Source organism: Gallinula chloropus (genome assembly GCF_964237585.1).
Source record: "Gallinula chloropus genome assembly, chromosome: Z".
Taxonomy (NCBI): domain Eukaryota; kingdom Metazoa; phylum Chordata; class Aves; order Gruiformes; family Rallidae; genus Gallinula; species Gallinula chloropus.
This window is the reverse complement of record NC_140089.1, coordinates 80,876,659-80,887,719: the sequence shown is the minus strand read 5'-3', so window position 1 is coordinate 80,887,719 and position 11,061 is coordinate 80,876,659. Positions and strand designations below refer to the sequence as shown.

General features: G+C 50.7%; 1 protein-coding gene across 1 annotated transcript; it reads right to left on the bottom strand.

Moving 5' to 3' along the window:
• Positions 1-401: 401 nt before the first annotated feature.
• LOC311203418 (aquaporin-7-like) lies at positions 402-9,532 on the bottom strand (the record flags this gene model as incomplete). Its single annotated transcript, XM_084278102.1, has 6 exons — positions 402-585; positions 1,451-1,668; positions 3,256-3,374; positions 4,104-4,241; positions 6,197-6,323; positions 9,443-9,532. 6 exons carry the CDS (start codon positions 9,530-9,532, stop codon positions 426-428), a joined length of 852 nt encoding a protein of 283 aa, XP_084134228.1. The 3' UTR covers positions 402-425.
• Between the last annotated feature and the right edge of the window lie 1,529 nt (positions 9,533-11,061).

The window sequence follows — 11,061 nt, the reverse complement described above, 5'->3', positions numbered from 1 at the left end:
AGTTCAGTTCCCACAGACCGAAGGACTCAGCTTTGTGCCAGCTGTTCCGCTTCTGCCCCGCGCCCACCGTTCAGTCTGCAGCCATCAGCCCCAGCGCTGGCACGCTTTGGGCTGCCAGCACTGCCCTGGGCCCACCCCCAAGTGCAGTTGCTGCATTGCCTGGCAGCAGCCCTCTGCCACCCCCCACATAAGGGACAATCCTCTAATGCTCTTCATCCCTCTTAAGCCAGTGTGTGTCTTGTGCTGGGTGAAGATCTGCTGTTGCTGCTCTACTAACATAAGCTCAGCTCTATAGGAGGAAGCAGAGATATCTATACCTATCACCACACCCCCATGCCACAGAAGTACTTTAATAATTCCTTTCGTAGTAAGATGTGAATGACATAGGCTATGCTGCCAAGCCCTTCCCTCAGAGCATGTGGCTATCACAGTGTCGAAGTCTCCACAACTGGCTGTCCTTTCTCAGTGCCACTTTCCAGGACAGGTTGATTGTGAATATCAATGAAGAGTTTGTGGATTAAAGTACCAGCAAGACTTCCCAGGATCGGAGCTGTGAGTGGGACCCACCACCAGTGACCTCCAGCCCTAAAATGAAAGACAGAAGAGGCACCTGGTGAGCCAGACTGGAACCACTGTCCTGCTGCCACACAGCACGGGGCGGGGGGGGGGGCGGGGGCGGCGGTGAGCTGGGTCTGCAGGGGCAGGAGTGAGCTGTATGAGCAGATGTGTCTGGTCCCACTTCACATACTGGACCCTACAACTGGCTTAGACAAATTCTCCAGAGAGAGAGAATGTCTGGAGGGACAGTCTTTTTCCTCATCGGCCTGGAAAGTGGCTCTGCGCTGTCGTCAGGTTCCTTGGTCACCTTCAGAAGTCTCTGTGATCCCAGTGAGTGTGACTGTCAGACACAGCGCACACACAGCTCTTCCCTCCCCATGTCCAATAACTACTCCACCACCTCACTACTCCAACACCTCTACTAAGCTCTCAGAGATATTTTCTGAAAATTTAATGAAAATGGGCAGCTGGAACAGGAGACTCTGCTAGTGCCCTCCCCATGGGAAAAGCTGTAGCATGGCTTACTCGATAGGGAAAAGCAGGGTTTAATCTCCAGATTCAGCATCTAAATCTAGGAGTGCTGTCCAGCAATCCATCTCTAAGTACCTACTTTCAGGTATTTACAGAGCAGTAACCAGCTAGATCTCCAGCTAAGAGGTGGCAAATTTGGTGCCAAAATTGGGGTATCAGAATGTCAGGATGAACCCCACACTGGAGAGTTACTGTACCGCACATTCTGTGTACATAATGCCCAACCTTTGCTTTCTGAGAATGGAGAATGCACTTTGCAGTGATACCTTCACCTGCTCCAAAGAAAAAGGCTTCATGGCAGTTATACCTTGGGCATATCTCTGCTCTTTGCAGCAGTATTGAAGCGAAACGAGTCACTCACGTGAAGACGTCCATTCCCCAGCCAGCAATCGCTGTGAAGATCCTGGGGGGCAGGTCCCGAGAGGGGTTCATGGCATAGCCTGTGTTCATCCCCATCCCCAGGCCGATGCCCAGGACCAGGATACCCATCATCAGGGCCTGTGTGCCTTTCAGGGCTCCATTGTTTTTCTCGTCATGTATGACCCAAACGCCCAGGATCAGCATCACTGTTGCTATGAACTGCAGGAGCAGGAAAGGTAACGGTTCAGGAGAGAGAATGGGGAAGGCCAGAAGATCCTTCTCAGGAGAGGAGACTTCCCAGAATGAAAGAGCAGGTGGGTTTCATCGTCTCATCAAGTCACGGAGGACCCCAACACTATCCCCTCCTCATAGGTGGACTTCAGAAAAGTCAACTCGTTTCCCAGCAAAAACATCCCCACCTCATCACCAGAAATTCTCAGCACAGTCTTCTCCCTCTACCTTTCAAGTTAGGGACAAGGATTATTTTACATACAGTTTGTCTAGCAGAGGCAGAGCCATAACAAAGAGCAGCACAACTAATCAGCAAACCTGACCCACCCTGTGATGTTTTATGTGGCCTGTTGCACTAGTCCTTTCAGTACAAAGAGGAGATGCAGGATTCTAATCTGGGAAACAGAATCTCCCATCTGTGACCATACATAGCTGGCATTTGTAGACCTGCGGTGCCCAAGATGTCAGGAACCGTAGTTTGAATAGAGGTGGTGACTCCTCTCTGCTTCAGAAAATGCAGCTGGAGAGCCCTGGACTGCTTGTGGAGCTGCCCACAAAGGCAGAAATTCCCCATGACTGTCACTTTCTTGTGCAGAAAGGACAAAGAGTTCAGAAAGTGGAAGAACAGTTCAGGGAACTGCCCAGCACCCAAAGGAGATGCACAGCTCAGCTTCTTCCTTCCCAGCGGTTGCACTGCATGCAAGGAAGGTGCCTGGAGGGCACTCAGACCAAGCTGCAGAGGAGGCATTACCCTTTAGGCTTGCTCAGCCACCAAGGTGCCTTGGATCCCACCTCCCAGGCACCTGCCTGGAAGGTGGGCTCCTTGGAGTAGAGGTTGTGATTGTGAATATGAGTCAGCAGTGTGCCCAGGTGGCCAAGAAAGCCAAGAGCATCCTGGTTTGTATCACAAACAGTGTGGCCAGTAGGTGTGGGGAGGTGATTGTGCTCCTGTACTCGGCATTGGTGAGGCTGCACCTCGAGTGCTGTGTCCAGTTCTGGGCTCCTCACCATAAGAAGGACATTGAGGTCCTGGAGCGAGTGCAGAGAAGGGCAACCAGGCTGGGGAAGGGGCTGGAGGGCAAATCCCATGAGGAGCAGCTGAGGGAGCTGGGGATGTTCAGCCTGGAGAAGAGGAGGCTGAAGGGAGACCTTGGCACCACCTACACTGACCTGACAGGGAGGTGCAGAGAGGTGGGCGATGGTCTCTTCATCCAGGTGGCAGGAGACAGGACAAGGGGAAATGGCACAAAGCTGCCCCAGGGCAGGGTCAGATCAGACATTAGAAAAAAAAATGTTGACTGAAAGAGTTGTTGGGGCCTGGAACAGGCTGCCCAAGGAGGAGCTTGAGTCACCACCCCGGATGTTCTTAAAAAATGGGTAGTTGAGGCACTTGGGGATCTGGTTTAGGTTAGGACAGGAACGGTTGGACTTGATGATCTTAAAAGGTCTTTTCCAGCCTTGTAATTGTAATTCTGTGTCTGCACATGAAGCACTGTGAATCCTCCTGTAGCAGACCTGCACTATTGCCTGTTACCACCCACCTTTTCCAAGCCCACCACTGAAGTTCCCACTGACCTCTGAGAAGAAGCCCCCCAGCAAGGATACATAGGGAGCAGGGTAGGTACAGAAGATCGATGCCGTGGCGGTTGGTCCTGTCACTGTAAAGTTTCCCTTGGTGAAGTCATACAAAGCATCTAGGAGAAAGGGGAATTATGGGAGTTAGCACAGAGTTCACCCCACACGACTTGTGTGCAAGTCCACCCACTGCAGCCAGCACGGGACAGCAAGGGGAGGAGATACAATGGATGTGGCACACCCCTTGCGGGGTATGATCTCACTGGTACCTGTTACCTACAGACTTTGGTCTGCAAGTGCTTTCTTGGTACCTACCAGCTCTCTGTCCCTGCTCCAGGAGCCCGGGGCAGGCTTGACACTGGATGCACTGAAGGCCTCCATCCCTCCACTCCTTGGAGACTGAGACATGCTGGAGCCCAGGGACGGTCAGTCCTCTGCTCACAGCTCAAAACCACAGGTGACTGCTGTCCTGTTTTTCTACAGGTGAGCAAAGTGCCCCTGAGCTCCAGCTGTACCTAATACATAGTGGTCATCTAACTCAAACCCTTGCAGTCCCTGGAAACAAAATGCTGACAAATGCAGCTACCTCTTGAACTGAGGGCAGGTTTTGACACTGGGAATGCTCTGAGCAAAAGGAGCTGTGTTCTTCAGGAACTGCACATCCTTCCCAGAGATATCTGGGCCCTGCTCTGGCCTTGAACTATGAAAGTCTGTCCCACAAGCCAGGAGCTTACCTTCTTCACACAGACATCATGCTGTGTACTGTAAAAGGAAATTCATTTGACCAACAGTGAGTTAAGACTGAAACAGTGCCCACAGCAACCTCTGTGATAAAGACACAACCATACCATAGTACAGGCCAAAGACGGTGGCTGCTGCCGTAAAGGAGCCCAGGAACTGGCCAATCAGATAAGCTGGGAGCTTTGTCCAGGGGAGGTTTCCTAAAATGCAGTGTGTGAGGGTGATGGCAGCATTCAGATGAGCTCCTGCAAAAATCACAGCAAAAGAGAGTGAGTGGCCTTGACCTTGATGCAACTGTTTCAGAGCGTGCCCCACACAAACCACCCATACCTTGCTCCAGAACACCAAGACACTACCAAGGCAGGTCTCCCTCCCATGCAGACTCAAAACTGACCCATTTTCCCTGGGCTGCTGAATGAATCAGGACAAAGAGCTCCTAGCCTTAGTCCTGTAAATATTAATCTGTATTCTCCTCAGACCACAAGCTGCTTCAGTCATGTCACCTATCAGAGACACCTCCCTTGCCATGGCATGAATTTCCCTATCCATTTCTTTCTATTGAGCTTAAGGAGAGCCATCTCCCAGCTTTTATATGGCTACAGGTGTATGAGGCAAATCTTATCCCAAACAATTGCATTACCTCCTAATAACATGGGACAGATAAGAAGGACCTCATCATGACAGAGCTGAGCACCCCAGCTGCAAGTCCTTAGCACATCTAAAACTAAGGTGAGCAGAGCACAAGATGTCAGGGAAACTGCAAAATAAACCACTGGTGCCCCCATATCTTCATGTCTGCAAAGCAAATCCTACGCAGGGCTATCCTAGAGCTCGCTGCATTGAGAAGGGGTTACCTCTTTTGAGTGGACACTTTATGTGGCACCACGGTGGTGCCTTTGGAGACAGACTAAGTGGATCCAGGTTTGGTGCCCTTACTGCAAATCACACTTGTTCTCCAGGCCTCATCTCCCTATGAGTCCAAAGGAAGTTCTTCCTTTTTCCTGCCTAGTAAACTTTGAGGGCAGAGTGAAGTGCAAGCGCATGTACCATCTGCTACAGTCCCACAGCTGCAAATTAAATGGAGGGAATCTCCACCACCCCCTTTTTTTGGCTCCTCTGATCCTTTGCAGGAACAACCAACCGTTTCAGAGATCACAAGAAACATCTTGTGACATAAATGAAGCCAAATCACCTACGCCAAGGAGCCCTGAGGTTGGCTCCAGACCCAGCCTATTGCTGGCTGAACTGAGACTCTTTCTCCCACTTCCCATCTCAGATGTCACTTGGGACTGCAGGGACCTACTTCCCTCAGCACACTTGCCCCAGGATGACTCCACCAGCTCCAAAACAACAGGGAGACCAAGAGCTGATGGCTCGTGTGGAAAAATTTTCCCTTCCAAGCCAGTCCCAGACTTGGACACCTCCCTGCTCCAACAGTTTGAGGGCAGGAACTTGATTTAATTTTCTGCCCACTAGAGCCCTTAATCTCCTCTCTTGGTGCAAATGAATGCAGAAATTGCACAAGGCAAAGGTAATGCTCTGTCATGTGAGAGATAGCGCCCCGTGGCCCTGAAACACTACCTCCTGGGGTCATGCGGGGCGTGTGCACATGGGTGTGGATGATAAGGAGAAAATTTGCATACCATTCCTTATTGCAACATCAGCAGTAAGGTTTCCTTTGCAATAAATTATTTACTTTACATGGGTCAGACTGGCAGCGTGTTTTCAGAGCTCCTTGTCTCCTTGGTCCATGATGGCATCTCCCAGGAAGCACCTAATGGGGCCACTGCTGAAACCTGGCTCTGCTGAGTGCAACAGGAGGGGGTGGCCAAACTGCCACCACTTGCCCCTGTTTCAGCTCAGGACACAGGTTTGGGGTCAGCATCCTGTAGGTACGCTGGGCCTGCCTCGTCCCCTGCTTCTCCTGACCTTGCCATGCCATCGCGACCCCTCGGCTTGACCTCAGACCTGCCTCTCCCCCCTGCAGACTTGGCTGCCACCACTGGGTCACAAGGCTGACCCTCATTACGGTCACCAGACCTGCTCTGCTCTTCTGGCCTGGGGACCCAACTGCCTGTTTTTCTGGTGAAGGCACTGCCCTGCCTTGCCACGCCAGCACCCACAGCACGTTCCTGCTGCCTCTGATACATGAGGCCTTTGAGGGACCTCAGAGCATCCTGTGCTCAGGTGTCCAGCTCACCAGAGATTCCTCCAGCCGCGTGAATGCCCAAGGCAACACCAATGCCAAATCCCAAATTGATGCTCAGATGCTGCCCAAAGTCTCCTTTTCCTAATACCACTTGTGCCACAGAAGACAAGCCGAAGACCTGGTGCATGGAAAAAGAAAGGAGTGTTAAAAGCAGTGTTACTGCTGTGGTGGGATGAGCTGCTTTGCTACTTGTTCTGCAAGACTGGTAAGTCCCAAAGACAGGACGACTCTAAGGTGCCCATGATCAGGAGATGACAGGAGAATGACCCTGTTCTGCAAAAATTGAATGGATAATCAAATTATTCCTCATTGGTGACCATCACACCTAACCAGACACTCCATCCTGGGTTGGGTACAAGGGAGACAAACCCAGGACACCCACACTGAGGTCCCAGGGTCAGCTGGAATCACTCACACAGCAATGGGAACGGCATCTGCACCTGAAGCCATGGACACAAGCCAGGGCAGCATCACCACAGACCACCCAGAGGCAGCACACAAGCCAGGAGGAAGGGTGGACAAAATCTTGTTGCCTTTTTTTTCCTGGTGTGCAACTTACTGACTGAAAACACAGCTCGGGCAGCACACAGCTATGTGCCAAACTCAGCTCTAATTTTGGTAAATTTTTCTAGGAAAAAACAAGGAAAGACATTCTGGTTTGACCTTTCCTTTCAACACATAAACTTGAGGTCTGAAAACAGCCAAAGCTTCACTATTTCTTTAGTGACTAAAGGGAAACCAGGAAAAAAACTAAAAAGAGAAGTAAACACTTTCCAACGGGAACAGACACACTGAAGAAGCTGCTCTGGCCTTGAAGTGTATTCTATTTCACTTTTGGTCAGAGGGTGGAAAAATCAGTTCTTTGCACAGCTCTTACACTGAAGTCTGGAAAAAGACAAAGCTGCTCTTGAGGTCTCTGCCTTACGAACTGCTTAGGGCTTGGAGAGCATATCCTGTTCTTTGGACTGCACTGATACTTATCCAGGGTGACATGTCTCTCTAAGACAGAAAAAAGTCAGAACGTTCTTCAGCATCTCAACTTCTGCTCTGCCCTGTCCTCTTTTGACTCAGATCTTTACTGGCTGCTCAGCCTGGATCCAGATTTTCTCTCGTGTCTGTTCCTTCTCTTTCTTTTCTGACAGCACCAAAATTCCCTGTTCCCCTGAGACACTGTTCTTATCTCTCTCACATACACAGACCACAGTCTGCATGGAGCTTCAGTGTGAGCCCTTCCTTCAGTCTCCCTCAGCAAAAGCCCCCAAAAAGCAGTGCCTGGGATGTCACCCAGCACCTGCAGTGCCCTTATAAAAACTTGGCCAATTCATCTCTGAGCTTTGCCAAAGCTACGTTCCAGGAAAGCCAAATGCATAAGGTACAGGCTTTGCAGAACAGCACACAGGTGCAGAGAGAGGGGTGCAGCTGAACAGCACTATCCTCAAAAAACACAGGACAGGACAGAGAATTTGTTTTTCAACACAGATCCAAACCTCTGGTCTCTTTCTCTATTCCCACAGACTCAAAATTGCCTTGCCCCTGCCCCCCCCCCCCCGCCCCCATCTCCCTATTCCTTTTGCTGGTTTTCCCCACTGCCTTGTCCCCTCCTTTATGCACACTGCCTGTCCATTACAGCAGGAGGGCCTGGCTGGGTCTTATCATCCAAGTGACAGTCATCCAGGCATCCTGGGCCACATTCCCAGTTGCAGTAAGGACCAGCGGGCTGCTAAAGAGTCAGGTGCTGGATGCTGTTGTTGGGATGCTGGGTGCTGTTTGCAGCCTGTGAAGTGTTCCTCCTTCTGCTCTATTCCCTCATGGGGATCAGTAAGGAAAGAGCCAATGTGAGCTGCAGGTTCCAAAATCTGCCTTGGGCTGCCAGAGTTCAAAGTCTCCTCATGCTGCTTCCCAGAGACAGCCCTAGTAGGACACCCTGAGTTTGATCTTCTATCACATGGAAACTTCCACCACCAAAACACAAAAGGAAGGGAAAGAGAAGATGTTTTGCTCAGCTCCTCCTGAGGAGTCACAGATGTCTGTACTCTGACTTCCAATGCATGTAAGACTACCTGCGTAGTAAGGAGCAAATTTAAGGCGCTGGATGTGCAACAAGATGTGATAAAAGACAAGCATCCATTGCACACACAGTTGCCCTTGAAAACACACTTTTATCCATATAGAGATCTGTGTCAAAAGGTCCCCATGCTTAACCAAATCGTATCTTTCTCCTGTGTAGATCTCCAGGTATGAGTTACTTGGATTATCCTCAGCCCTGCCATGCCAGCCTCTGTCCAGCTCAAACCATCTCTCTCAGGCCAGTGGTGCTTGCACACCAAGTCTAGTTGTAGGAAGCTGACAGAGATTCTTGCTGGACCTTTCCAGAGGCAGGATCTCATTTTGCTGTGTTAAGCCAAGACATGAAGACTCCGGTCCCCTCAGACCCAAGGATCAATTCTGAATGCAAAGCTTTCCTCACCCTCTCCCCACACACCTTTGAAACAGCCTGAGAGCTCAAAAAACCTCTTCACTTTCTCTGCATGAACAGACCCCTCAGGAAAGAGGGAGTTTCCCTATGGTCCACATAAGCATGTCTCATGTGCCAGCCTAAGAAAACCAAAAGTGAAATTGTGGCATGCTTTATACCCGGTAATTACGTTTCCTAATGGTAGGTTGTGGCTCCAGAGAATTTCACAGGTGCTTATTACCCTAGTAACCCCAACAGCAGGACAGATGAATATTGTTTTTTGGCAGAGGGGCCAGGGCCAGGGCCTGCTCCTCAGAGCTGTGTAGGATCCCCCAACCATACCACTGCCTCCAGCACAGCAGGAAGAAAAGCCTCGGCTCCCACCACGTGGGATCTTTCAGGAGTCTGGCACAAACATTGTGCTGCCCTATCTAACTAGATACAGCTCTTTGGGTCCATTCCCATACTCTTCTTCATTTTTCTCCTGGAAAAGAACTGAAACAGCAGCTCAGCCCCACCTGCTTTACCCTCTCCCAGCACCCAACTCCCACCCTCCACACTGCTTTTTTATCTCCAGAAGCTTTTTGGCAGATGGCATTCCTGATGGGAAGCTGCCACCCCAGCCGAGCAGAGGGGTGAGCAGTAGTGACCAGCTGCTGAGCAAGCCTGAGGATGTGGTAGGAAACCACCAGCCTTACAAAATCGCTGCTGCAGATGCTTACCCTCTCACCCACCCTACACACACGCACACACATGCCCTTCTGGGCCCATCTCCTCCTTACCATGAGGATGAACATCCCCAGTGCTTCTGCCAGCAGCTCCCTGATGGTGCTGCTACGGATCATGATCGCCTTCTGAATCTTCTCCAGCATTTTGTTCCAGAGTCTAGCCTGCAGCCGCGGGTGCTCCTGTTGTGACAGCACACTTCATTGCTCTGAGCTAAGTTACCCTTTGAGACTTGGCACCCTCCCTCCAGTCCCAAACACCTTCATTCATTTGGTTAACGATGAACAAGCCCATAAAGTAGCAGCCAGCTTCAAAGCCTTCCCACACACACACCATCCCTTTAAAACTGTACGGTAAGGATGCAATATTCCTGCTACCCAAACATTGCAAACTGTGCCTCTGCCCAGGAGCAGCCTACACAGAGCAGTGGAGCTGTAAGGAGCCTGGGTGTACACCTAACGCCTCTGTCTTTCTCTGTCACCTCTTCCACAGGCACTAACAGGAGATCTGGCTGTGCTCTGCATTGAAACCCACTGGCTGGTGGTTTGGTGCCATTTTTTCAACAGGTGGAGTTAGGACCATTTGCCTGTGTTCTGCAGGTCTGTTTGGATGACTGGCCTGTGTTGAGGCAGCTCTCCCTGGAGCTGACCAGTACTGCTACCCACAGCCAGGAAAAGCGTTGCTTTGGGTTGAGTATTTGCTCTTGCTGAAGACATCTGCACCTACAGGTCCCATCACACCAGCAGACAGCCTCCCCACCAACCCCCCAGGCTGTCCTCTTGTGGAGAGACCAAGCTCAGCAGTGGTCACCAGAGACCTTCTATCTCATCTGGCTGCCAGAGCAGAGTCCTTGCAGTCCTGATTCCTCCTCCATCTCCTGATTTCCTCTGCTTGTCTCCCTCCTCACCAGGTCTCTTACCTCTCCACTGTGAAATGGGTTTAAAACCTTTGCTCAATCACTGAAAAACCTAAACCCACTGAACACCCTACCTTTTTCTGTAAGCCTTGTCCAGTTCTTTCCTGGTTTTCTTCACCTCTACCTCAACTTGCTGCAGCTCCTTGGTGTGGCTCTGCAGGGAAGGTGGTGCACATCTCCAGAGGGTTTTCCAGCAGCTTCCCTGAGAAGACACAGTGCTCTGCCCAGGCTGCCCTGGCACTGCCTCCCCCTGTGCTTCTGCACTTTCACCCACAGGACACTCAGCAGCTGTGTGGAAGAACCAGTGAAGTGAATTCTTCTCTCTGCCCCATAATTGTCTGTATTGTGTCAGGGGAATGTTTTATTGACTGGGGCGAGCCCTTCTCCAGAGACAGATTAGCTATTGATCTCTGTGGATGCCTGGCTAAATATATAGTAACTTACTAGTCTGCCTCTGATACTAAGGACCATATAATTATGATAAATAATAATCACTGCTGGCAAGGGTGTTCCCTACAGCATTTTTCTAAGTGGGAAAGTTTCTTTGTCCCATGAGCCTGTGAGCCATACTGTGGCACAGGAAAAAGAGCCAATAAATTTTTCCAGGTCGCTTCATTCTCTGCCATGCAAATGTTCGTTGGTGGAGCACAAACAGCACAGGCCTGGAGCAGCAGGTCAGGGTGGTGACAGGAGCCCAGAGTTTGTTCTACACATGGCAATTTGCAGCTGCCATTGACATCCGAGGTCCTGGCATCAGTG